The 23,863-nt window shown below is 37.9% G+C and overlaps 1 protein-coding gene across 1 annotated transcript in view; it reads left to right on the top strand.

The window, feature by feature from the left end:
• The window catches only part of LOC122746851, a gene marked incomplete at its 5' end in the record, with an annotated part of 468,374 nt that overhangs the window by 144,446 nt on the left and 300,065 nt on the right, over nucleotides 1–23,863 (top strand). The window contains one exon of the mRNA XM_043992893.1: nucleotides 19,958–20,221. Within this exon, the coding sequence (XP_043848828.1) occupies nucleotides 19,958–20,221 (264 nt within the window). The remainder of the gene's footprint in view (nucleotides 1–19,957; nucleotides 20,222–23,863) is intronic.

The following is a 23,863-nucleotide window of genomic DNA, read 5'->3' as shown; positions in this document are numbered from 1 at the left end:
CATCTTATATAGGTGTTGCAGCTCCCATTACCTCAACACCCACAGCTACTAAAGACCAAGAAAATATAGTTCTCCCCACCGAAAGTTCTCTCCACTTGGCACTTTCAAATGGTTCAACATCAGAAAGAAATATTGTTTGGTCAATGGAAATGACATTAAAGAAGATACATTGCCATGTACTTTTCCTCTGGACCTTAAAGGCCACAGGGCCTTTCCATCCAGCTTACAACTGATACCTATGTGTGCTGTCTTCTGCTATTATTACATGAGCTCCTTAAGGGTAGAAGACCGCCTTCCTCTTTGTATTCCTGGCACTTAGCACAGTGCTTTGTACATAGTAATTGCTTTATAAATGTCTTTTCATTCATTCATTCATTCATTCAAGTCAAGTCAGTTGCTCAAGTCTTACAGTCTATCCCAATTAGAGCTACAGGCCATCTTGATAAAAGGCAGCATTGAATCAGGAGCTGCCAAGACATTAACTCGGGCTGAATCCACAATGTAAGCTTTATTATATCACTTCCCAGTTGTCTGTTTTTCTGAGTTCAAATTGATGTTGACTCTCACCTATTTATTTCATGGTATTTCCTTAGTTATTATTTTTTAACATGCTCACACGTTTTTGCCTTCTCTCTGCCCCTCCCCCCAATTATTATTTTTCCTTGAGCTTATCTACCCTGCTTTAGCCTATGACTCTAATTGTTATGTTCTCTTTGGGTAGACTGGTTGAAAGAAGATGGTAAATGACAAAAGTGCTGATATTTTCCTTATTCTCTAGAAAGACCTTTGTTACTGTGGGGAAAGAAGCAGTATGAAAGAGTAGGGAAAAAGAGAGCTTCCAATCCTGGGCCAGTAGGCAAGAACCCTATTGGGATGTAGGTAAATCTAGAGACAGGCTAGCCTATGGAACTGAGTGGTGATGGGACAAGTAGAAGTTCAATGATTGAGGTAGTAGGTCCACCAGGGGCCCCACTGCCAGGCAGTTCATCAAGATGTCCGGAGGATTACAGGCACAACCGATAGCCAAATGATTTTGTAGCCAAAAATAATTTTCATTAAAACTGTAACCATAGGACCTCAAATCCAGCCAGTATGACCTTTGCTATGTCTAGTCTAGTTGTCATCTCTGAAGGTGTACAATCCCTGATGACCAAATAACAATTCACAAGGAACCAAAATGTACTTTTAGGAATGGGCTGTGGCAAAAGATAGCTCAACCCCATATCTATGTGCTATGGTTAATCCATAGTTCTATATGAAAATGTGGCTCCTAGTCCTCAGTTGACCTGAACCTTCCTGGTTGCTGAGTCTTCCAGGTTAAAGTACCCAGTGATTAAGGGACTTTCAGAAGTCTCAGGGACTCTGTGCTATTGTCTTTTGAAAACTCTTGAATACAAACCTTGACTCCACCCCACAAGTGTAGCGTTTGAGCCCTGGAGAGGGCTCACTACCTTGAGAGGGAACAATGTAAAAGTCTGACCCCCCAGAAACTGTACATATATCCCAACAAGTGGAAAGAGAAGCAGGTAACAGATGTGGTATTGCTTCTCACTTTTGTCCATTTGGATTTCCAAATCCACTATATTCCAGGGTGACAGGATGGACAGGGTAATGTACTCTCTCAGAAGTCAGAATTTAGGACAGTGATGTGTTGGTAAATGTTTAACAACTAGCTCTGAAAAACCAACAGAACAAAACAAAAAAAAATACAACCAATCCACTATATACACATTACACCCTTTTAAGATTAACCTGCATTAATATTTTCTTCATCCTTTCCTTAAGTCTAGATAATCAAGAAAACAAATTAAACACGCATAGATGTGTTGCCAAGGTATAAGTACTCACACTGAAAATTTAACAATTGGCTCTCCTGAGCTGGTTTGAGCTGGCTCCAGCACACCCACCCTTGGTTTGAGGTGTCCACTTTGAATCTTTCTATGATTTGAAAATTTGGAAGGTACCCAGCTTCATTTGGCAATATGCCTAAACTTCCAGCAGTGAAGTGAAATGATCCCATTGCCTGGGGCTGACCTACATACAAAGGAGTCCTGCAGCTGCCTCTACAGGATACTTTACATGTACAGGCATTTTAGCCAATGGATTCCAGCTTGCTTACCATTTTTAAACACAAAACTCTACTTAGTGCAACAATCATCACTTATGTTAATACAGTACTTAAAAGTTTGCAAAGTACATTTAAGCTTCACAACAACCCCATGAGGTAGGTGCTAAAAGAATGATTATCCCTATTTTGTAGATACAGAACTTGAGGCTTAGAGAGGCCACATGATTTTCCTATGAGCATACAGCCATTAAGTATGAAAGGTGGAGATGTGAACCCAAGTCTTTCTGATTCCTCAGTCCAGCATCCCATTTACTACCTCACATCTTTTCATCTTCTAGGGATATTGTGGGAACAATCAGATATTAGAACATTACTTTGTTCATTTAGTCATTTTTTAGTCATGTTCAACTCTTTGTGGCCCTATTTGGGGCGTTTTAGGCAAAAATAATGAAGTGGTTTGCTATTTCCTTCTCTAGCTTATTTTACAGATGAGGAAACTGAGGCAAACAGGTTTAAGTTACTTGTCCAAGGTCCCAGTGCAACTAAGTGTCTGAAGCTGGATTAGAACTCTAGGGGTCTTCCTGACTCCAGGCTCCTCTCTCTATCCACTGCTCCACCTAGCCCCATTAGAACATTACTTTTGGTGTTATATTATTTCTCTTAACATCAGGATCTTTAGCTCTCCCAACTGTCCACCACTTGGTTTTGCTTTTACAATGTGCTGTCCAAATCCATTTGGACCACACCATTTTAAAATCATGAATTCGATTCCCTTCACTTCTTTTAAGTGCCCACTCCATATTACTATGCCTATACTTACAGAAAACTCAGAGCCTGGGTAAATAACCATGAGATCTCTACTGGACATTCACAAAGCTGCCTACAAATTGAAAACCTAGTGCTATCAGACTTCAAACCTAGATTCTTTTAGATGGAATATCAAGTGTGGCTATTGATATAAAGGAATTAAGAATATAGGATGGGGGCAGGTAGGTGGCACAATGGATAAAGCACCAGCCCTGGATTCAGGAGGACCTGAGTTCAATTCTGGCCTCAGACACTTGACACTTACTAGCTCTGTGACCCTGGGCAAGTCACTTAGCCCTCATTGCCCCACCAAAAAATATATAGGATGCCACTGGACCATGGATTTAGAGTTGAACAGGGAATTAAAACACCATGGAATCCAGTCCCCTCATTTTTACAGGTGAAGAAACTAAAGCTTACAAGAGTTAAACATTTTGCCTAATGTTGCCTGTTGTTTTTGTTGTTTGTCCTTTGTTACTGAAGAGGACCATGATATTGGGGTGATGTCATGACTTGCAGTGAATTGGATTTAAGTAAAGGAGGGCTGTGCATGGTCACCAACCTCACTCTCTCCTCCAGAGCCATCTAGCTCCAGTGGCAAAATATATAGCAGGACAACTGGAGATGGCAGTTGGGGTTAAGCAACTTGCCCAGGGTCATACAGCAAGTGTCTGAGGTGAGATTTGAACTTAGGTCCTCTTAACTTCAGGACCAGTACTCTATCCACTGCACCAACTATCTGCTCCTATGTTGCAGAGAACAGTGTTGTCAAACTCAAATAGAAACTGGAACCCACTAAGTAGTAGTGGTTCTCTGCCACTATCTTTTGAAAACCATATATAAGCATAAATCATTTTATCTTCTATTGCAATTATTTTGTTAAATGATATAGGGTTTAAGTGGTAGAATCAGAATTTAAATCCAGCTTCTCTGATGCCATGTACAACATTTATTCTACTGTATCATTCTGCTTCCCAAATAACCCCCCCTCAAATGACCAAGCTGTAAGTTTGTTGGCCTTTTTTGAACTCTCAGAGTCCTTTATACCCTAAGACTCATGAAAATCCAAGGCTACAATGTCAGTTCCTGGCATTGCTGGTAGATAGCCAGGAAGTGTGCATGATCCAATGCCACTGGAGGCATGGGGCTTTCTAAGACTAACTTGACTGGAAGGGATATAGGTCAGAAGGATGTATGTGAGACCCCTATTCCCACTCCTGAGCCATGCATCAGATATACTTCAAGACTTCTTTGTATAAATAACTGCTTATACCATGTAACTTTAGTCTTGAGAAATCTTCTAAGGAAGGGATGATGTTTGGGTTCTGAGATGACACAGGCTTGCATGGCCAAAGAATAATTGAGTACTGGTCAAAGCTGATATTGAACTTGGAGTGGACAACATGAATAGCACACAGTAAGCTCAGTAAGTGTTAACTTCTCCCAAAACTCTGTATTTTCCAAATAAAGACCCTGACTTAACAGCCTCTGCTTCACACACATTGCTTTGTTTATCATTTTTGCCTCATATTTGCTTTTGGATTTGCCAGTTGGACTCTTGTTGACACTTCAGCTTAGCTTCTTAATGACTCCCTGCTGGGACTCTAAGCTTTGGCTTATTGCTTCACTGACTAGTGAAAGGAAAGAGGGAAAAGCACAGGACCTTGTCTGGCCATTCACTTCTGTGGGTCAGGAGATGTCTCTGAGGTTAGTAATCTTAGTTGGGGAAAATAAGATAACATGTCTTCAAGGAGGCAGTTGATGTGTAATTTAATTTTGGCCCTGAATAGGATAGCAATAGAGATCAGACCTAAGAAATAAGGGCAATAGAAAACTCCTTATGCCAATACACCTTCTCTACAGCTTAAATTCTTAGAGTTTTTCCTAGGAGAAGACAGGATAAGATCCTCAGTTCATTCTGTTTCTGGGGCTGTCTCCCTATCCACTCTGCTATCCTGTCCCTCTTGAAACAGAATATTACAGAAAAATGAAATAAATCAAGAAACATTTATTAAGTGCTCATTATGTGCCAGATACTGTGCTAAGCACCAATACTATATAAGCTTCAGGTTAGGAGTCTTTTTAGAGAAGATAACAAAGATCTCTTGAAATGCTTATATATTTAGTGTTCCTAAAGCATATCTATACAAATCTCCAAAGGAAAAATTAAATAGTTGTTCAGAGATCAGTATCTTACAAGTGGGTTCTGGGCAATGTGATTGGCAGATAGGTTTTCAGACTGGCAAGGGGGTTAAAAAGTCCATGTTGTCTTAGAATAATAACTAATAAAATTGTACATTTAAAAACACTTTTATAATTATAAAGAATAATTGAATCTATGATCTTATTTTTTAAAATTAGCTTTCTTATATTCTGACATACTGTATGAGGCACTGAAGGAAATAAAAATGATAAACAAGTTAGGGTCCTTATTCTCTAAGGAATTTTTGGATACATTTAGATTAGAAAGATATGCACAAATAATTGCATGAAAGGTGTGAACAAAGTGGGACAGCTCAAGATGGAAGAATCATTTTCAATTGGAGATTAGAGGGGAGATGGCACTTGAGGTGAGCCTTGAAGAGTGGGTAGGATTTTAACAGGCAGAGATGTTTAAAAGAGTATTCCATGCTTAAGGGACATCATGAATGAAGAAAACAAGACAGATTTATCCCCAAAGGTACTGACTGGCTAGAATAAGTGATGGAATTGAATGAGATATAATTGAATAGGAGCATCTTCAAGGACATATACTTGAGTTCAAAAAAATTAACTACACAAGTATAATATTAAGGAGACATGGGAAATATACAATTGTCTGCAAAGGATCTGGTATATACGTGCTTAATAGTTGACAAGTGTTTGCTTGTCAACTAACTGTTAACCACTGGAGATTATTGGACAGTTATAAAATGTGTAGGGGAAAATAGAGAAGAAAAATAAAAGCATGATATGCATTATTTTTAATAATTTTCTGTGGACTATCTACTGGATTCTCCTGGGAACAACTTTTTCAATTAAAAATCTCTGAAGGAAGAAGAGTAAGGTCTGGAGCTCTGTCCTTCCCCTTCAGGCATGGCAGAATATTATTGTGTACCCTCCCAGGTGGATGGGAGAAGACAAAGCTCTTTTTCCTGCAACTAGAGATACTCTAAGTTAGCTCTCACCAAGTTACCCCCGTGAACCACATGACAGGAAACCCTCATGAACAGCATAGCAAGCATACCCTCAGATTTCTGTGGCTAAGTAAGTGCTTCCTCTCTGTGCTCATTTGATTTATATAGAATGGTCATTTCCAGGGTATTGAAGGAGAGACAGAATTGAATTGTAGTAACTAGACCTTTTTTGTCTTGCCTCCTTTTTTGTCTTATCAACTGTGAGATTAAACTTGGATATTAGATCATAAATCTCCCCTACTTAACCTTTCTCTCAATTTATTTCCCAGACTAGTAAATGGAAGAAGCTTTTGGTTTTCTAGTTAGACCTTTTATTGTATGGTAGTCACAAGGTGATGTTGATTAGAAGGATAGGAAAGTAGAAATATGATACAAATCGTCTTAAGTCTAGGCTTAGTCTATATTCCGTATAAAACTCACCAAAAGCGGAAGGCCACCTTTGGGGCGAGAGACCGAGTCAAGCGCGTGCTGTTAACCGAGAGCCAGGCCGAGTCAAACTCCAGTCAGCATCTGTCTGTGCAGCGCAGCCAGGAGACCAGCGGAGCAGAAAAAAAGCCCCACTTCCGTTCTCTCCTTGCCTTTTAAGCTCGCACCCCAGAAGTCAAGTGCTCAGCAGGCAATCTGGCGTGCGTCCCAGGCGTACTGGTGTGCGTAGCTCATGCTGTTGGTCTCCTCCCCAAAAGGGTGGTCCTAAAAAAAAACTGGCATCTCTCCATTATCTAACCGACTGTTAAAACTTTTTACCACATTCCCCCCTTTTGTTCCTCAAGAAACAAAATATTTCCTTGATGGAACAGTAAAAAGAATATAATAACTATTGTTAACTAATAATATGTGAACAACAATATAGAAAAGGAAGAGAAAAAAAACAAACTGGCGTCTCTCCATTATCTAACTGACTGTTAAAACTTTTTACCACACTCCAAACTAGTTTTGGTCGTCATTTATGTTTCTCATTATGGAGGTGATGAGTAAAGTTAACAGACATAAACACTTTGTATTAGGGAAAAAGCAGCCTGGGTAATGTAGAGGAAGAGCTAACGCATATGGGGAAACTAAGGGACAGTTATGATTTTGGTAACATGGGTCATTCCATGAAAGGTTGTTGGACGGATTAAGCTCTTTGACATCAATCATTTTATTTTTAAATACTTGTTATATCATCAGAAAATATCCAACTCATCCATAGAATAATGCTATGTATTCCAACAACAACAGATGAATTAGCAACATTTCATCTCATATAGCCATATTTGTAATAGTCTGTGAATAACTTATACACTTGAATTACTATAACATTTGGCTAAAAGCACAAACAAATTTATACCAGACTCATCTGTTTTATATTGATAAAAATGATAAAAATTATGTGAGTTCCATTGACTTCTATTTTGAATATTGGGTATAAAGTGGGGAATTTTTCTTTTTCTTTTTCAAGACAGTGTTGGGCTTCCTAAATGCACTAACTATGCAAAGTATGGGAGTAATATAAATTTCTACCCAAGGGAAACTCAACTTAATGGTTTACTATCATAGATATATGCTGGATCTATTTCATATTTGTAGTCTAATCTTTTCTATGCTGTTGACATACACACACTGTATGGTGAGGTATCTGTTAAATTCTCAACACATATTGTCCCCTAGGAAGTGCCAAGGGGTTAAGATGCCTGCCATATCTATTTAACCTCAGTGAAGCTCACTCTTGCAGACCAAACACTTCCTGGATCTGTATAATATAAAAAAGCCTATCACAACCAGTTAAACTTTATATATCAATATGGCAAAGTATTATTATTGTAGTAGGAGCTGGGTGCCATTTTGTTTTACTGGAGGGAAATCCGATATGAATAAAATAGCAACTTTTCAAACATGACATTTAATCCATGCATGTAAATCAAACTGAGAATCTATTATTCATTATTAAAAGGGTGGCATATTTTTATTACACTGAAAATGAAACACAAATACTGTGAAAAATTTAGTGCCTTTTCTTGAAGTTTCAAGACACTTATCATACAGTCATCTGGCTGGTACTGGCATTCATTTTAAAATATAGCTACAAAATTAATAAGTTTGAAGTTTTATGCTTGAAAAAAAGAATGCCCAATTTCAGTGAAACAGGCAAATTTATTTTTTATTTAAGCCTTCCTAAATACTTAAGATGGTAAAGTACTTTCGTAATGTTCAAATTCATGTGTGTGTATGGGTATTATATAGTTCATATTCTTTTCATCATTAGTCATGCCCACATATTTTCCCTGAAGTACTTTCTGAAAACTACATATTTCAGAAACTGATTAACATGACCTGAAGTATTCTTAAAATACGATGAACCCAACACTTTCTAAGAGGTTATTTTCTGTATGTCAGCATATGTCCAAGAATTGAAATGCTTTTAATAACCCACAGCAAAAAATATTAATAGAAAAGCTAAAGCCTAAATTTTAATGAAGTTATTTTTATTTATTTTTATTAAGTTCTGTAGTACCACAGAGTGCAACATGTTTCCTGAATGCTGTAACCCTGATTTTTTTCCCACCACTGGGAATCCCAAATCCCTTCCAGGTTTCAAGCTGTCACCAGTATCCTTAGCTTTTCTAAGTTCTATGTAATTCAGAGTAAAGGGGAGGCCACAGAATTCATTTCTTCCATGTTGCATGATAACAGTAAATCACAACGAAGATCTAAATGGGACTATTTGATGTGTGTGTATGTGTGGGTGTGGGTATGTGGGGGAGTTGTCACAGGGGTGGAAAAATGGTAACAGATAAAATTGTTAGTTTTATAATAATAAGATCCTTACAGTTTCACTTGTCTGTCAATACTAGCTACAAGGCATTTGTCTCACCTCTTTAGCTACTACTTTCTGCCCAGTCTTAGACTTGATAAATATTTAGTTTTAGGTTCTTTTCCAATGAATTTGTGTGTTCAAGCATACTCTTCATGGTATTCCATGAACTGTTTCTCCAGCTATTAATATGACAGTTTGGGGTTGGGGATCTAGGTGGGGACATCTTACAACAACCATCTAACAGGGACTTATTGGTATTTATCTCCAAAGGATCTAGAAAAAGCCCTGGGAGAGCCCCTCTCCTACTGTCAATGCCCTAAAGCTACCTAGAAATTCCCATACATCCCTTCCCACATTGACTAAGATAAAATGGCAAACCCACATAAGGACCAATACAGATTGATGATCTACCCTTTGTTTTCACCTATGGATCTAATAATTTCCATTCCTCAGGGTTAGTGGTCATTAGTATAACCTGCCTTTAAGGGGCAGGTTCAAAAACTATGTTATTAAATTAATTCTTTGATATTTTAATGAATTACAATAATTACTCCAACAACAAAGGATCCGTGATCTCAATGTGGATATTCCCTCTGGTGATGCAGATCACTGCCCATTAGTACCTGTGCAAAGTGTATCATTCTCATCTCTATTCTCACCAAAGTTCACCACAGGGGATTGATCCAATAAATATCTGAGGCAGTCTTTCTTATTTTCTCTTAACATCTTGAGGAAATCATGGATGAGTGACCTAGAGCCTAGCCAGTGACTTCAAAAAGGATCTAGATCAAGTGGTAGTGAGAGATTGAGTGGACCTTTAAGCTGAAGAGATTTCTGAGAGCTGGAAGAGCAGGGGAGAATGCAAGAAGAATGCTAACTCCTTCTCCTGACCTGGCATGACAGGGAACATGAAGATTGGAATTACTAACACTGAAGGGAATGGCCATGGATGAAGTGGCATCTGGAGAAAGCCAAATATAAAGTTGGACATATAGAAGAAGAGAATACAGTGCTGCAGGGCGGTGCGGGGGGAGGGGGGAGGTTAGAGATGTTCAGAAATCTGTCTTTCTGGTACCATGTGCTGTGGAATAAGCTGATTATAGCCCATACTGGAAAAGAAAACTGCTTAAAGACTTAGTAACATTTGTCCATAGCAAGCTGATCCTTTGTTGCCATCACTCTTCCTAACTTACCTCCTGGGTAAGAAACATTTGGAAGTGAGGAATTGTAAGGCAATTTGTAAAGCAAAGCAACCTAGAAATACTATCAAGTATGAGTAAAAGTAGTACTTTTCTTAGGGTTTAACAAATGGGACACTACATCTTTGTCTTTCCAGAACCTAGACCAGTTGTTGCTGCTAAAACCCACTGTCCTTGATTTCCCAGACCTGGAGAAATCTCCAAAACTGATCTCATTCCATTGGACAGGCTGAAGTCTAAGGTTAATTTGTCCATTTATTTTTCTTGATTCCAGGAATGATAATTAAACCAATAGAATTTCAAAGCTCTAATTGGATCACCTCCTTTGTCTTGTGCTATGACATCATTTTTAGCTATTTTCTCTTGATTTCTACTAGGAAAAGTAAAATCACTTTGTAAAGCACAATGCATACTTGATTACCTCAGTTCAATCTCGTAGCTGCTCCCCCACTCACATATGAAGCAGCGTGATTGTAGTAGAATAATATATTTAGACTCTGAAAACCTGAGTTCAAATACCAGGTCTGTTATTTACTTTCTTTATGGCCTTGGGAAAATCACTTAATCTTTCTAGGCCTTAGTTTCTCCAGGGGATAAAAGTGCAAGATTTGGAGTCAGGAGGGGCCAGGTGTGAATGGAGCTTTAGGGATATCCTAGCTGTGTTACTCTGGGCTAGGAAATTAAACTCCATGGGCCTTAGTTTCTTCATCTATAAAATGAAAATACTAACATCATCCTCTCCCTTCCTCCCATCCTCACCAAAAAGGATCAAATGAAATGATGTCTACAAAGTACTTCACAAACCTAAATGGGCCATGTAAGCTTAGATGGCATAGCTAAATGAGGCAGCCAGGTGGCATATACTAGAGGCAGGCAGACTTGAGTTCTGTAATGGGGGGAAATGGGGTATGGTTTGGGTTAGGGGTTGTGGTTCTTACACCCTCTTGCACACAAAAGTAGTTAGAATAAGGTGGTAGTTTATTTAGGGCCAAGGGTGGGGGGAGGGAAACCATGACAGAAATCCTTGGACTTCTCATGGGGAGATAGGTACAAAGCATGTGGCTCAGAGGTACCAATCTCCTTGAGCAGGAGACTGGTAGGTACTTTTATAGAAGACTTGATTGCATGCTAGGACCTGAACCAGGTAAGACAGAGGTCGCCCCAAAACCATTCCTAGGCTTGCCTATGTCCAGCTTGGCCATGGGTTTGACAAGGTGCTGGCCAGGAGAGCAAGCTGCAGAGCGCTGTTTTTTTGCTAAGCTGATCTCTTGGGTGCTGCCCTGGGGACAAAAAGGTAGGAGAGCTGGCCTGACCTTTGTGTGGTGTCCCCCACTTCTGTGTCCTGGTTTACTGCAGCTGCCAGAATCTCAGCCACCTTGAGATCTGCTGGTAGCAGATGTGGTGATGGCAGCTGCTATTATAGAAGTTTGGTCTATGGAGCGGGCACTAGCCATCTTTTCTCTCTCTTTGGCTACTACAAGGTCCCTGTTATTAAAAATCTTAAAAGCAATATCAAGTTGTGAGGATGGGATCTGGGGACCCCAGTCTAACTTCTGGAGCTCTCTCCTAATGTCAGAAGCAGACAGGCTGATAATATGAATATTGAAGACAGTTATTCCTACATCTCTTTGGGGGGTCTAGGTTAGTATATTTCTTCAGAAAGTCCGCTAAGCAGCTCATGAAGACAGCAGGATGTTCGTCAGACCCCTGCTCCCTCACTTTTCCATAATTGACTTGTTTCTTGACCCCTCTTCTCATTCCTTCAACTAGGCAGGTGACCACATGATTTCTACAAGCCCTGTCTTCCTTGTTATCATAGTTCCATCTTGGTTCTACAACTGAGACAGCTATAAATCCAGGGACCCCAACCCAATTTCGAACCTGAGTGTTCATCCCCAACTTGTACCGCTAGGTCCCAAATCTGTTTTTTCTCATCAGGGGTACAACAACTGGCAAGAATAATTTGCAAATCAGTCCAGGAAAGGTCAAACTCCAGTGTCACAGACTTAAAGCCATCTATGAACTTTGTGGGGTTCTCTGAGTAACTCCCCAATTTCTCTTTAATCTGAGATAACCTGCTTATAGAAAAAGGGACATGCCTTAATGTTGTGCCCTTCCCAATGGGAAATTCCCTTAATGGAAGCAGGGAAGCAGTGGGAGATGCTGGTAAGTACCTGGGTTGGGGAGATAGCTCAGGTGGAGGCTGAGACAGAGGATTGGGCGGAGGGCCCAGTGGGGGAGGGGTGACAGCCTTTGGCTGTGGAGTAGGTGGGGGAGGGTAAAAGGAGATGGCCATAGGTGACTGCAGATTAGGTAAAGCAGATGGGGTTGGCTGCTGAATGGAAAAAACAGGAGAAAAGGGAACATATTGGAGTTCCCCAAGATTGTAAATGGGGTAAAGCAGGATAGAAGGATACTGACATCCACTCCCCATGTGGCACAGGGAATTGGTTCTGAGATCAGCCAGTGGGCAAGGGGAGGTCTCAGTCATAGAGTGATATGACAGTGGTTGGCGGGGAAGAAGGAGTGAAATGAGAAACAGGTAGGGAATGAGTTTGAGGAGCAGGAGGGGCTGGGGTCTCAGAGGAGGTACCTGAAGGGTTAGCTAATTGCTTGGATTTGCGGTGATTCTCAACCGTCAAGGGGACCTCATCCTTTCCCTTTGAATTCTGGCTTAAAGTCATAAAAGCTGATATGAATGGAATCTCTGTCCATCTCCCTTCACGCTTGCAAAACTTGTCCAATGGCAAAATGGTATTATAATTAAGGGTGCCGTGTACAGGCCAGTTTCCTTCAGTTCCTAGCAGATAATGTGGCCATAAATTGTTACAAAAATGTATCATGCATCTCTTTCTCAGGTTTTTAAGTTCCAGTTTAGTCCAATCTCTTAGGATGCACCCCAGAGGTAAATTTTTTGGAGTGCTCCCTTTCTGTACCATAACTACTGTTTAAGGAGAATGGTCTGAAATCCTGCTTTAGACACTATCAACTCTGCTGTCACTTAGCACTAATAATTATTTGTTATTGCCCTTAATTTTATTTTTTCCCCTCTGTAAATGTTCTTTTTTATAGTTTTGATTTATCCTATTCCACTTCCTCCTCATCTACCTTTAGATTGCAATAGTTTTGAGGCTATTAAATTCTAGGTCTTTTGTTCTTTTTTTTTTTTTTTTTTTTAGTGAGGCAATTGGGGTTAAGTGACTTTCCCAGGGTCACACAGCTAGTAAGTGTTAAGTGTCTGAGGCCAGATTTGAACTCAGGTACTCCTGATTCTAGGATCGGTGCTCTATCCACTGTGCCACCTAGCTGCCCCAGTCTTTTGTTCTTACAGAAGAATTTGTGCTTTTTTTTTTTTGTCTGACTCTATGAAGTGTTTCATTGTAGTTTGCTTGGTATAGCTCAAAATATGTAAATTATTTGGGCAATGTGATTAGTTTTATTATATTGGCAAGGATTAACCATGAGCAATGGATATCCTTCAAATTATTTTTTATTATTAATTATTTTGAAGAATATTTCGTAATTATCTTTAAATTTTGAAAGTGCCTTGGTAGATTGACTTACAAATACTTTATGACATTTGCATTTCTAGTTCATTTCATAAAAATCTCTCCAGACAAACTGATTGATATTTAGAGACAACTCTAGAAATATTGATTAATTTCTATATACATACTACTTGGATTCCTGCATAAACACATATACTAGAAATTAAATTGGTATTTTAATTTTAAAGGACATATTTTCCTCTTTATTTTGCAAACTAGAGGAAAATATGTAAAATTAGAATATGTTTAGATCATTTAGATTAGTGTCATTGTCTCTGCAGCCAGTCAAATATTAGAATGAGAAGGCACTGACAAGGAATAAGCCTGTATTCATTCAAATTCCATATAGCTTCAATTCCTACTTTGAGCTCTTTTGATTCTCCTAAAGTCATAACCCTGCTGGCTAACAAAGGGCCAAAGTCTAGGTTCAGTTACAAGACATGACAGTTTAAATCTGGTTGACGGTCACTGGAAGTAAAAGTAGATGATGCTCAGACTGTGAAAGGTCTTTAATAAAAAAAGGATAAGGAGTTTGAATTCTAACTGGTATACAAAGAGTTATTATATGAGGTCAGGATTTAGACATGGGCTAACAGGAATAATGCTTCAACAGCAAATATTAGAAGTCAAATAGAACTGATAACTTGCTATTTTTTTTTTTTAGTGAGGCAATGGGGGTTAAGTGACTTGCCCAGGGTCACGCAGCTAGTAAGTGTTAAGTTTCTGAGGCTGGATTTGAACTCAGGTACTCCTGAATCCAAGGCCAACGCTTTAACCACTACTCCATCTAGCTGCCCCCGCTATTTTTATTAATAAACATTTTTATTTAAAGTTTTGAGTTCCAAATTCTATCCCTCTTTCTCTCTATTCCCTCCCCCCTCCCTGAGGTGGTAAGCAGATATAGGTTATACGTGTGCGATTATGTAAAACATTACCTTATTAGTCACTTTGTATAAGAAAACTCAAGTAAAAGAAAAAATGAAAGTGAAAATAGCATGCTTCTGTCTGTGTTCAATCAATATCAATTCTTTCTTTGGAAGTGGATACTATACTTCATTATTAGTTCTTTGGGATTGTCTTGGATCATTGTGTTGCTGAGAATAGTCAAGCCATTCATAGTTTTTCATCAAGCAATATTGTTGTCACTGTGCACAATGTTTTCCTGGTTCTGCTCACTTCACTACAAAGAAGAGAGAATTTATTTAATCAATATGCATTTATTATATTCCTGCTATTTGCCAAATACCAATTTTTCCATAAGCCAGAAGCTTGCTTTATATATCAAAATGTTCTTGTAGGATGTGTGAGTCTGAGTCCACATGTACTAAAAATAACTCATAGTTATGTAATAATTCAGAGTACTATGAGGCTTATAGACATATAGGAATTATTTGAAACAAGCAATATTTTTTCTATGCTTTCATTTTTGTAATAGAGGTGGTCATTCATGTATGCTTTTACTGACACTAGGATGACTTGGAACATTTAACTTTGACCAGGTCACCCTGGTTTGAACTGATTTTTCTATATTTAGTTCTCTGTCAGTGAACAGTCAAGGATAATGCTGAGGTTCTAAACCAATATGACTGGAAGGATTGTGTTGCCCTCAATAGAAGCACAGTAGTTTGGAGTAATGGTTGGTTTGGGGAGAAATGTAAAGGGTTCTGTTCTGACATTTTGTATTTGAAGTGTTGATGAGACATCAAGTTCAAAACATCCAATAAATAATTGTTGATTGTTACTTAAATTCAGAAGAGATATTAGGTCTAGATACATAGATCTGAGAATTATATGCATAGGGATAATAATTAAACCCAAGGGAGCTGATAAGTTCACCAAGTGAGAGTATAAGAAGAGGGAAGAGAGTAAGTATCCAGGAGGGGAAGGTGATCAATAATGCCACATAATTCAGAGATGCCCAGAAGATAATGACTGAGAAAAAGTCAACACATTTGGCAATGTAGATGTTATTGGTAACTTCGAAGGATGTGATTTAAGTTGAGAGAGGAATCAAGGATAATGAAAAGTTTGAGAACTTAGGGGATTGGAAGGATGTTGGAGCCTTCTACAGAAATGGGAAATTTTAGTTCAGACATACATTTAGGGAGTGGGGGAAGAGATAATGTGAATGCATCCATACCTGCTCATTCTGTGCTATTCATTATTTCCTGTCAAAAACTGAATAGTGTGTGTGTTTGTTGAGAGGGAAATATTCTTGGCTAATACCAAGGAGTACAGACGTCAATGTTACATGACACTAACTGAAGCCATGAGGTGTTTAGGGGCAAGAGGTAGATAGGAAATTTTGCTTGCATAGATGCTATGCTGTGAGTACCTGGTCCAGGCTATGTTTTCTTTCTTTCATTTCTAATGTATTTGTATAGCACTTTATGCTATTGAAATTACTTTCACATATTATCTCATTTATTTCATGAGGTGAAAAAAACCCAGTTTCTAGCTCCATTTTATAGGTGGAACAAATCAGGTAACTAGAAGATGGATATAGAGAAAATGTTTAAAATGACAGTGCAAAATTTCGTATGGAACTAGGCATAGAGTTCAAGTCTCCAAATTGCATTTCCTTTTTGTGACAATAGGCTGTCACTATATTTCTAATTTTCTATCAATCAGTCAATCAATAAGCATGTATTAAGCTCCTACTCTGTGTCAGGCACTGTGCTAGGTTCTGGAGTTACAAAGACAAAAAAATATTAAATGGCACCTATCCTTAAGTATCTTCTATTTTAGGGATTGGACATTAAGCAACACAAAACTAAGACAATATAAAAGGTATGCAACATGAGTACATGGTCACTTTTTAGGGGAGGCACTAAAAATTTGGGCAATAATTGAAGGACTTATGTAGGCAGTGATCCTTGAACTTAGTTTTGAAGGAAGCTAGAGATTCTGATAAGAAGAGGAGTACCTTCTGCATTCCATCCTCTTGGTCTATAATTGTTACTAATTTAAAATTGTAGTAGCTCATAATCTGCAGTGTGAGAAGATAAAATAGATGGAATTTCGGTTAATAACACAGTTTTGCTTAGCTTTATTATTTTTCAGTTAGAGAGAAAAGCAGGTGGCTGACCTGTACTTTTTCTCCATTTTTTTTCTTTCCACCTTTCACTCCCACTTTACAAAGGTTACCAGCATCCAACTAGCCAAATGAAAAGTATGGCTTGATTAAGGATCTCTTTTGTCGGTAATTTGTGCCTAATGTTTTTAGCTTTCCCACGGGCTGTTATAGAAAATGGTAAATCTGGTTTAAATGAAACCTGATACTGTTAATGGTTTAATAGCAGCTGCCACAGGGTTATGGCATTTTTCAACAGATGTTTCTCTTTCGTTTTAAGCCTACACAAAGTCTTAGAATATATTTACATAAATAATATAAACTACACCTACATATCAATGGCTATGTTTGTCATTCCAAATGTATTCTTAAGCAATTTCCCATTCTCACCCATGTCTAATTAAATACATACATATGATTGAACAAGACATTAAAGGGTGTGCATTGAGGGAAATTATTCCTGTCACCTACTAGCCTTTGAAAAAAAAATGCAAAGAAATTGACCACATCTCTGGAGCTGGTGAAATTGACTAGCACATGACTAATCAGTTCATTTCATTTATTTTCATTCTCAAGACTGCTTCCTACAGATAGATTGTGTAGTGACCCACATACCACTAAAATAAAGAGTTCATATGTGATTATTTCCTTTAACTTTTAAAAGATTGGTGAATTTCTATTCTTTCTTTTTTAGCCCCTTATCAAGAAGGGGACTGATGGGAAATGTAGTTTTTCCTGCCTAGAAGGAAGGTCTGAAGGATAAAAGCTAATATTTATTTAACACTTACTTTGCGCCAGATACTCTCCTGAGTACTTTACAAATATTATGTTATTTGATCCTCACATCAAGCCTGGGAGGTAGGTGCTATTATTAACCTTATTTTATAGTTGATGAAACTTAGGTAAATGGAGTTAAGTGGCTTGCCTAGTGTCACACAGCTGGTTAGTGTTTGAGGTTGGACCTGAACTTAGATCTTTCTAGCTCCAGGTTTGGTGCTCACTACTATAGTTGAGGGAAGCCCAGAAACTGAAGAACTCTAAGGAGTAGAGAACATCCCAGAGATTCCAATGTTTTCCAGAACTAATGGCCAGTCAATTTCAAGTGAAGGCTATCATTACCCTTGAATGAACATAGTTATGATCAGTTACATCTGGCTCACTGACCTATTGAAAGAAGGATCTGCTTGGGCAGAACTTTGCTATTTCTTTCAGTATTGCCGCAGCTTAGACTTGGTGAATTTATGCTTTTCCTACTTTCTGCCCTCTCCTGTCTCATCACTGTCCATGGAACTTGGATTTCTTGCCCTTGAGAGTTTCTCACTCTCTTGAAATTTTATTTGTTGTCTGTATTTTTATCATGAGTTTTGTTTGCAGATAATATTAATTTCATCCCAAGTGAGTGTTTGTTTTACCATGCAATGGAAAGGACCAAATGGAATCCAACTGAACAATAGCCTTAGACTAAATAGCAAGGATATACTGAAGCTCTCTCTTTTTTTTCCTTCAAATTCATTAAGGAAAGGCTTCACTTTCTTTTTAAAAAATTATTTTATTTATTTGTTTATTTGTTTGTTTATTCATTCATTCATTCATTTATTTATTCATTTATTTGTTTGTTTGTTTATTTGTTTGTTTATTTATTTATTTATTTGCACAGGGCAATGAGGGTTAAGTGACTTACCCAAGGTCACACAGCTAGTAAGTGTCAAGTGTCTGAGGCTGGGTTTGAACTCATGTCCTCCTGAATCCAGGGCCAGTGCTTTATCCACTACGCCACCTAGCTGCCCCTAGGCTTCACTTTTAATAAGAGTACCTTTCAGAAAAGATTTATGGTCTTCCTCACATCTAGGGTTGGTTACCCTGGACTTAGCTAATCTAATAATTTCTTCCAAGCCTAATGTATAGCTTCGGGGATGAAGGGTGGTGCTCTGGAATTCCTTTGTGTCAGTCCCTTTAACAGAGGCAAAAAAAGATGGTCAACTTTCAGCTGACTGGTTTTTCTGGGCATATTTTCATGGTCTTGCCCTTGTTCTTAACTATTCCTAACTAGAGGGGAAATGTATGTAAATTGAGATTAGACTTTGAAAGACATATCAGATAAATCAAAAAAATGACAGCAAAAGTGGAAAATATGGGAAGTGGAATACCTTTAGGGGTTACTATAAGCACTGGAAAATTTAAGGTTTGAAAAGTTTAGTAGCTTTTCTTTTAAAAAAAATTGATTAGCTTGTACCCTTTTTTTGCTTCCTTGATTATTCACTGAGATGGCATAATCTTGGCACATCATGGACATTTGAAAATTAATCAGCTTCATTTTATCAATGCAGATGGCTCAGATGGATAACTGAAACCCAAAGGATTATCTGAAAAAATGATCAGAATCTCTGTCTTATTCTATATTGTTTTTGGCAATGGTGATCCAAGTAAGGCCTAAATACCTATGGACATCCCCGGGATTCTTTCAGGGGTTCTGATTTTCATAATAATACCATTAGTTTTTTGTTTTGTTTTTTTGTTTTGTTTTTTTTTTAGTGAGGCAATTGGGGTTAAGTGACTTGCCCAGGGTCACACAGCTAGTAAGTGTTAAGTGTCTGAGGCCGGATTTGAACTCAGGTACTCCTGACTCCAGGGCCGGTGCTCTATTCACTGTGCCACCTAGCTGCCCCAATACCATTAGTTTTAATTTAGAATATGTCACATATTGATAGACATTTACCACACAAATTAAAATTCTTTGGAGGGGAGTGTCCTCAGCAATTTTCAAAAATGTAAAGGGGTCCTAAAATTGAAAAAAAAAAGTTTAAGAACTCCTAGTCTATAGTCATGGTTAAATGAATAAAAAACATTTATTAAGCACATTCGCTATGCCAGGCAATATGCTAAGTATTAGAGATTCAAATATAAAAAATGAAATTATGCTTACCTGCAAGGAGTTTATATTCTTAAAAAAATTATAAATAAGTTTTCCTTGGAGGGATGCCTTTTTTCTGTCATCACATTCAAAAGTTTTGCTTCATTACATACTGTCTGGTATTACAACTTTTGGCAGAAGGGCATTCACTATATTCATAAGGTTTCTTTATAGTGTGAATTTTCTTATGTTAAATAACATGTGAATTATGGGTAGAAGGTCCTGTCATATTCTTTAAATTAATAAAGTTTCAGTGTGCTCCAGTTAAAAGTATTCTCACATTTATAATGTTTAATAAGGGACATAACTTAATATACTTAATATTTTTTTCCTAAAGTGTTCTAGCAAGTAGATCATTGGCTTTTCTTTTTCCTCCCTTAGGTTTTGCCTTCTAATGAAGATGTGAAACCTGGCATGACCCTCCTGTTTGAATTCTTTCTCTGTGGTGGGACTTATGTTTTTTTTGACCGGGCAGTAGGCTGGGGAGTTTTTCCTTTCTGTGACGACAACTTTAATATAGTGGAGGGAAAATTCAAGTGTCCACTTCTTCGAGGTCATTATGATAAAAAACTTGAATGCTTCAGTAAAATTGAGGATTTTATTTGTTCAGATTTGGACCACTGGTTGTGCAATCTCTATTTTCAGGTTTGTAATCACATTTTGTGGGTATCAAGAGAACTGTGGAAATTTCAGAGCTGTCTGTGTGGCCTTCCACATGCTTTCACAACATTTCAAATTTCAATGAGCACCACCTTCTCTAATTATTAAGAATAATTTGCAAGAAACAATCAATTTATTGTAATTCAGACTTAGTTTGTGCAATGGGGGAAAGTAAAGATTTCTTCAATTTAGTGTCATAGCCAGAGGTAACCTCAAAGACCATTTATGACACATTTCCCTTATATCCCTCCCCATTTTCAAAGTGAGAAAACTCCTGCCCAAAGAGTAGTTAGGAGTTACATCTAAGGTTATACAGCTACCTAGTGATAGATAGAACTGGGACTACTAGAACCCAGCTTTCCCGATACCAATTAAATATTCACTCCACGATACCATGCTACCTAACAAGGTAGTTCTTTCTCTCTCTCTCTCTCTCTCTCTCTCTCTCTCTCTCTCTCTCTCTCTCTCTCTCTTTCTTTGTCTGTCTGTGTGTGTGTATACACACACATATACATGCACACACACATATATATTTACAATATACATACATACATACATACTACAAACATGTAAACGTGTATAGACTGTGTATACATAGCTATTCACATGTGTGCGTGTATGTATATATGTGTGCATGTGTATGGATACACTATATATACATATATAGGCAAAATCCCTGTTTATGGTTAAAAAATACTGAATTCTATTTTTTCAATTTCTCTAAAATCATGATCTCTCCCAATTACATAACAATCCATAAATTTAATTAACGTGACAGGAGGGCCACTTTCTTACTATGTGAACACAGTTAAAGGTGTTCATTAGAAATATTCATTGTAAATGTCAGTTATTATTACTAGTAGTAGTATATGCAGTAGGCACTCTTGTAAATTGTAGAGGATACCAGAAAAGTAAAGGGAAATCATCACAAAATCATAGGATATTTGAATTGTAAAAGATCCTCAAGATCATATATTCTTGTCCATACATATTAGAGATCCTGGAGAAATGGGTACAGAGTTGAAATGATTTGTACTGTCACATGAGCCCTGCATTCAAGGTCCTTCCAATTTAGTTGAGACATATATACACAGATAACTGGAAATCTGCAGATCTTTTTAGAGGCAGGTTCTTTACTAGAAAGCAACTTCAAATTATCTCTGTGCTTGTATGTATATCTATACTGTCATTTGTGTCAAGAAGCCTCTTCTTTCTCCACTCTTTTATGTTTCCTTCTTTTACTTACTGGAACATAATTTGAATACATCCACTTGTCTTCCTGCTCATATAAGATATTTCCCTTAGCAGGGCCTTTTTAGAAACAAATAGATTCATATCAATGACTTTGAAATTGAAATAAGTATATGTGTATATGAAATGGAGAATTAGGAAGTAAAGAAAGGAGGAGGCTTCCCTAATTAAATAGCAAAATAAATACATACCCAAATCCATATAAAAATTATAGCTTTAAGGATGCCTGTGAACTTAGGACAAACCTATTTATGTTAATGATCATAGTATCACAGATTTAAAGGGGTAAGGGACCTTAGAGAACGTCATGTCCAACCACCTTATTTTTTACAAGAGAGAGCTCTCTGTCTGATCACTGACTACTTCTCCCTTTCATTTTCTGGATCTTCACCCAAGTCATGCTCACTAAACTCAAGTGTTCTCAAGGGCTCTATCCTGGTCCCTCTTTTCTTCTCCCTCGATACTATCACATTTAATGATTCTAACATCTCTTACAGGTTCAATTATCCTCCTCTCTATGCAAATAATTCCAGGATTTATACATCAAAGTATAACTACTGCCTTTTAGTTATCTCATACTGCACCTTACAGAAGCATCTCAAATTCAACCTATGAAAAACATAATTTATGTTCTTTCCCCCAAAACCTTTTCCTTTTCCAAACTTCTTTCTTACTATTGAGGGTACTGCCCAGTCACGATGATTCACAACTTTGGTGTCATCCTTCCTTTCCCTATCACTTTCCACATTTTTCTTTCTTTCTTTCTTTCTTTCTTTCTTTCTTTCTTTCTTTCTTTCTTTCTTTCTTTCTTTCTTTCTTTCTTTCTTTCTTTCTTTCTTCCTTCCTTCCTTCCTTCCTTCCTTCCTTCCTTCCTTCCTTCCTTCCTTCCTTCCTTCCTTCCTTCCTTCCTTCCTTCCTTCCTTCCTTCCTTCCTTCCTTTCCTTCCTTCCTTCCTTCCTTCCTTTCCTTCTTTTGGGGGGGGGCAGTGAGGGTTAAGTGACTTGCCCAGGGTTACACAGATAGTAAGTGTCAAGTGTCTTAGGCCAGATTTGAACTCAGGTAGTCCTGAATCCAGGGCTAGTGCTTTATCCACTGTGGCACCTAGCTGCTCCCTCGCTCCATATTTTCAATCTTTATGTTTATGCCTTCACACCTCTCCTGAAAATCCCCTCCCCTCTATTCACACAACCACTATTAGTATAGTCTCTCATCATCTCAGTCCTGTACTTTTTTTCTTTACATAATAGAGTTTTTTTATTGAGCCCAAATCTATATGCCTTTTACTTCCGAAGATCTTAGTTCTTGTCTTTTTAAAAAAAATTTTAAAACATTTGATTATTTTCCAGTTACATATAAGGATAGTTTTCAAAATTTGTTTTCATAGGATTTTTAGTTCCAAATTTTTCTCCCACCCTCCCCCTTGCCTCCCTCCTCCCAAAGATGGAAAGCAATCTGATACAGGTTTGATATGTGTAATCACATTGAATGTATTTCTGCATTAGTCATCTTGTGAAAGAAGAATCAGAGCACAAGGGAACAACCTCAAAAAAAAAAAAGGAATGAAAAACAGCCCAAAAGTAGAAACAGTATGGTTCAATCTGCATTCATAATCCACAGTTCATTTTTCTGGATGTTTAGAACACTCTCTATCATAAGTTCTTTGAAATTGTCTTAGATCGTTGCACTGCTGAGAGGAGTCAAGTTTATCGTCATTGTTCATCACCCAATGTTGCTGTTACTATGTACAATGTTCTCCTGGTTCTGCTCCTCTCAGTCAGCATCAGTCCATTTAAATCCTTCCAGGTTTCTCTGAACTCCTCCTGCTCATTGTTTCTTATATCACAATAGTATTCCGTTACATTCATATACCACGACTTGTTCATCCATTCTCCAGTTGATGGGCATTCCCTCAATTTCCAATGCTTTGCCACCACAAAGAGAGCAGCTATAAATATTTTTGTACATGTGGGTCCTTTTCTTTTTTCTATGGTGTCTTTGGGGTACAGACCTAGCAGTGGTATCACTGGGTCAAAGGGTATGAACAGTCCCATAGCTCTTTGGGCATAGTTCCAAATTGTTCTCCAGAATGGTTGGATCAGTTCACAATTTTCCACAGCTTTTCCAACATTTATTTTCCTTTTTTGTCATATTAGCCAATCTGATAGGTGTCAGGTGGCATCTCAGAGTTTTTTTTTAATTTGCATTTCTCTTATCAATGGTGATTTAGAGCATTTTTTCATATGGCAACAGATAGCTTTGATTTCTTCATCAGAAAACTGCCTGTTCATATCCTTTGACCATTTCTCAATTGGGGAATCAGTCCTGTACTTTTATAGTAGACTTATGTTTGGTCTTCATGTCTCAGTATCTCCCCAC

The sequence above is a fragment of the Dromiciops gliroides genome, chromosome 1 (genome assembly GCF_019393635.1).
Source record: "Dromiciops gliroides isolate mDroGli1 chromosome 1, mDroGli1.pri, whole genome shotgun sequence".
Classification (NCBI taxonomy): Eukaryota; Metazoa; Chordata; class Mammalia; order Microbiotheria; family Microbiotheriidae; genus Dromiciops; species Dromiciops gliroides.
Note: the sequence above shows the minus strand (reverse complement) of the source record. Positions and strands in the feature narration are given on the sequence as shown.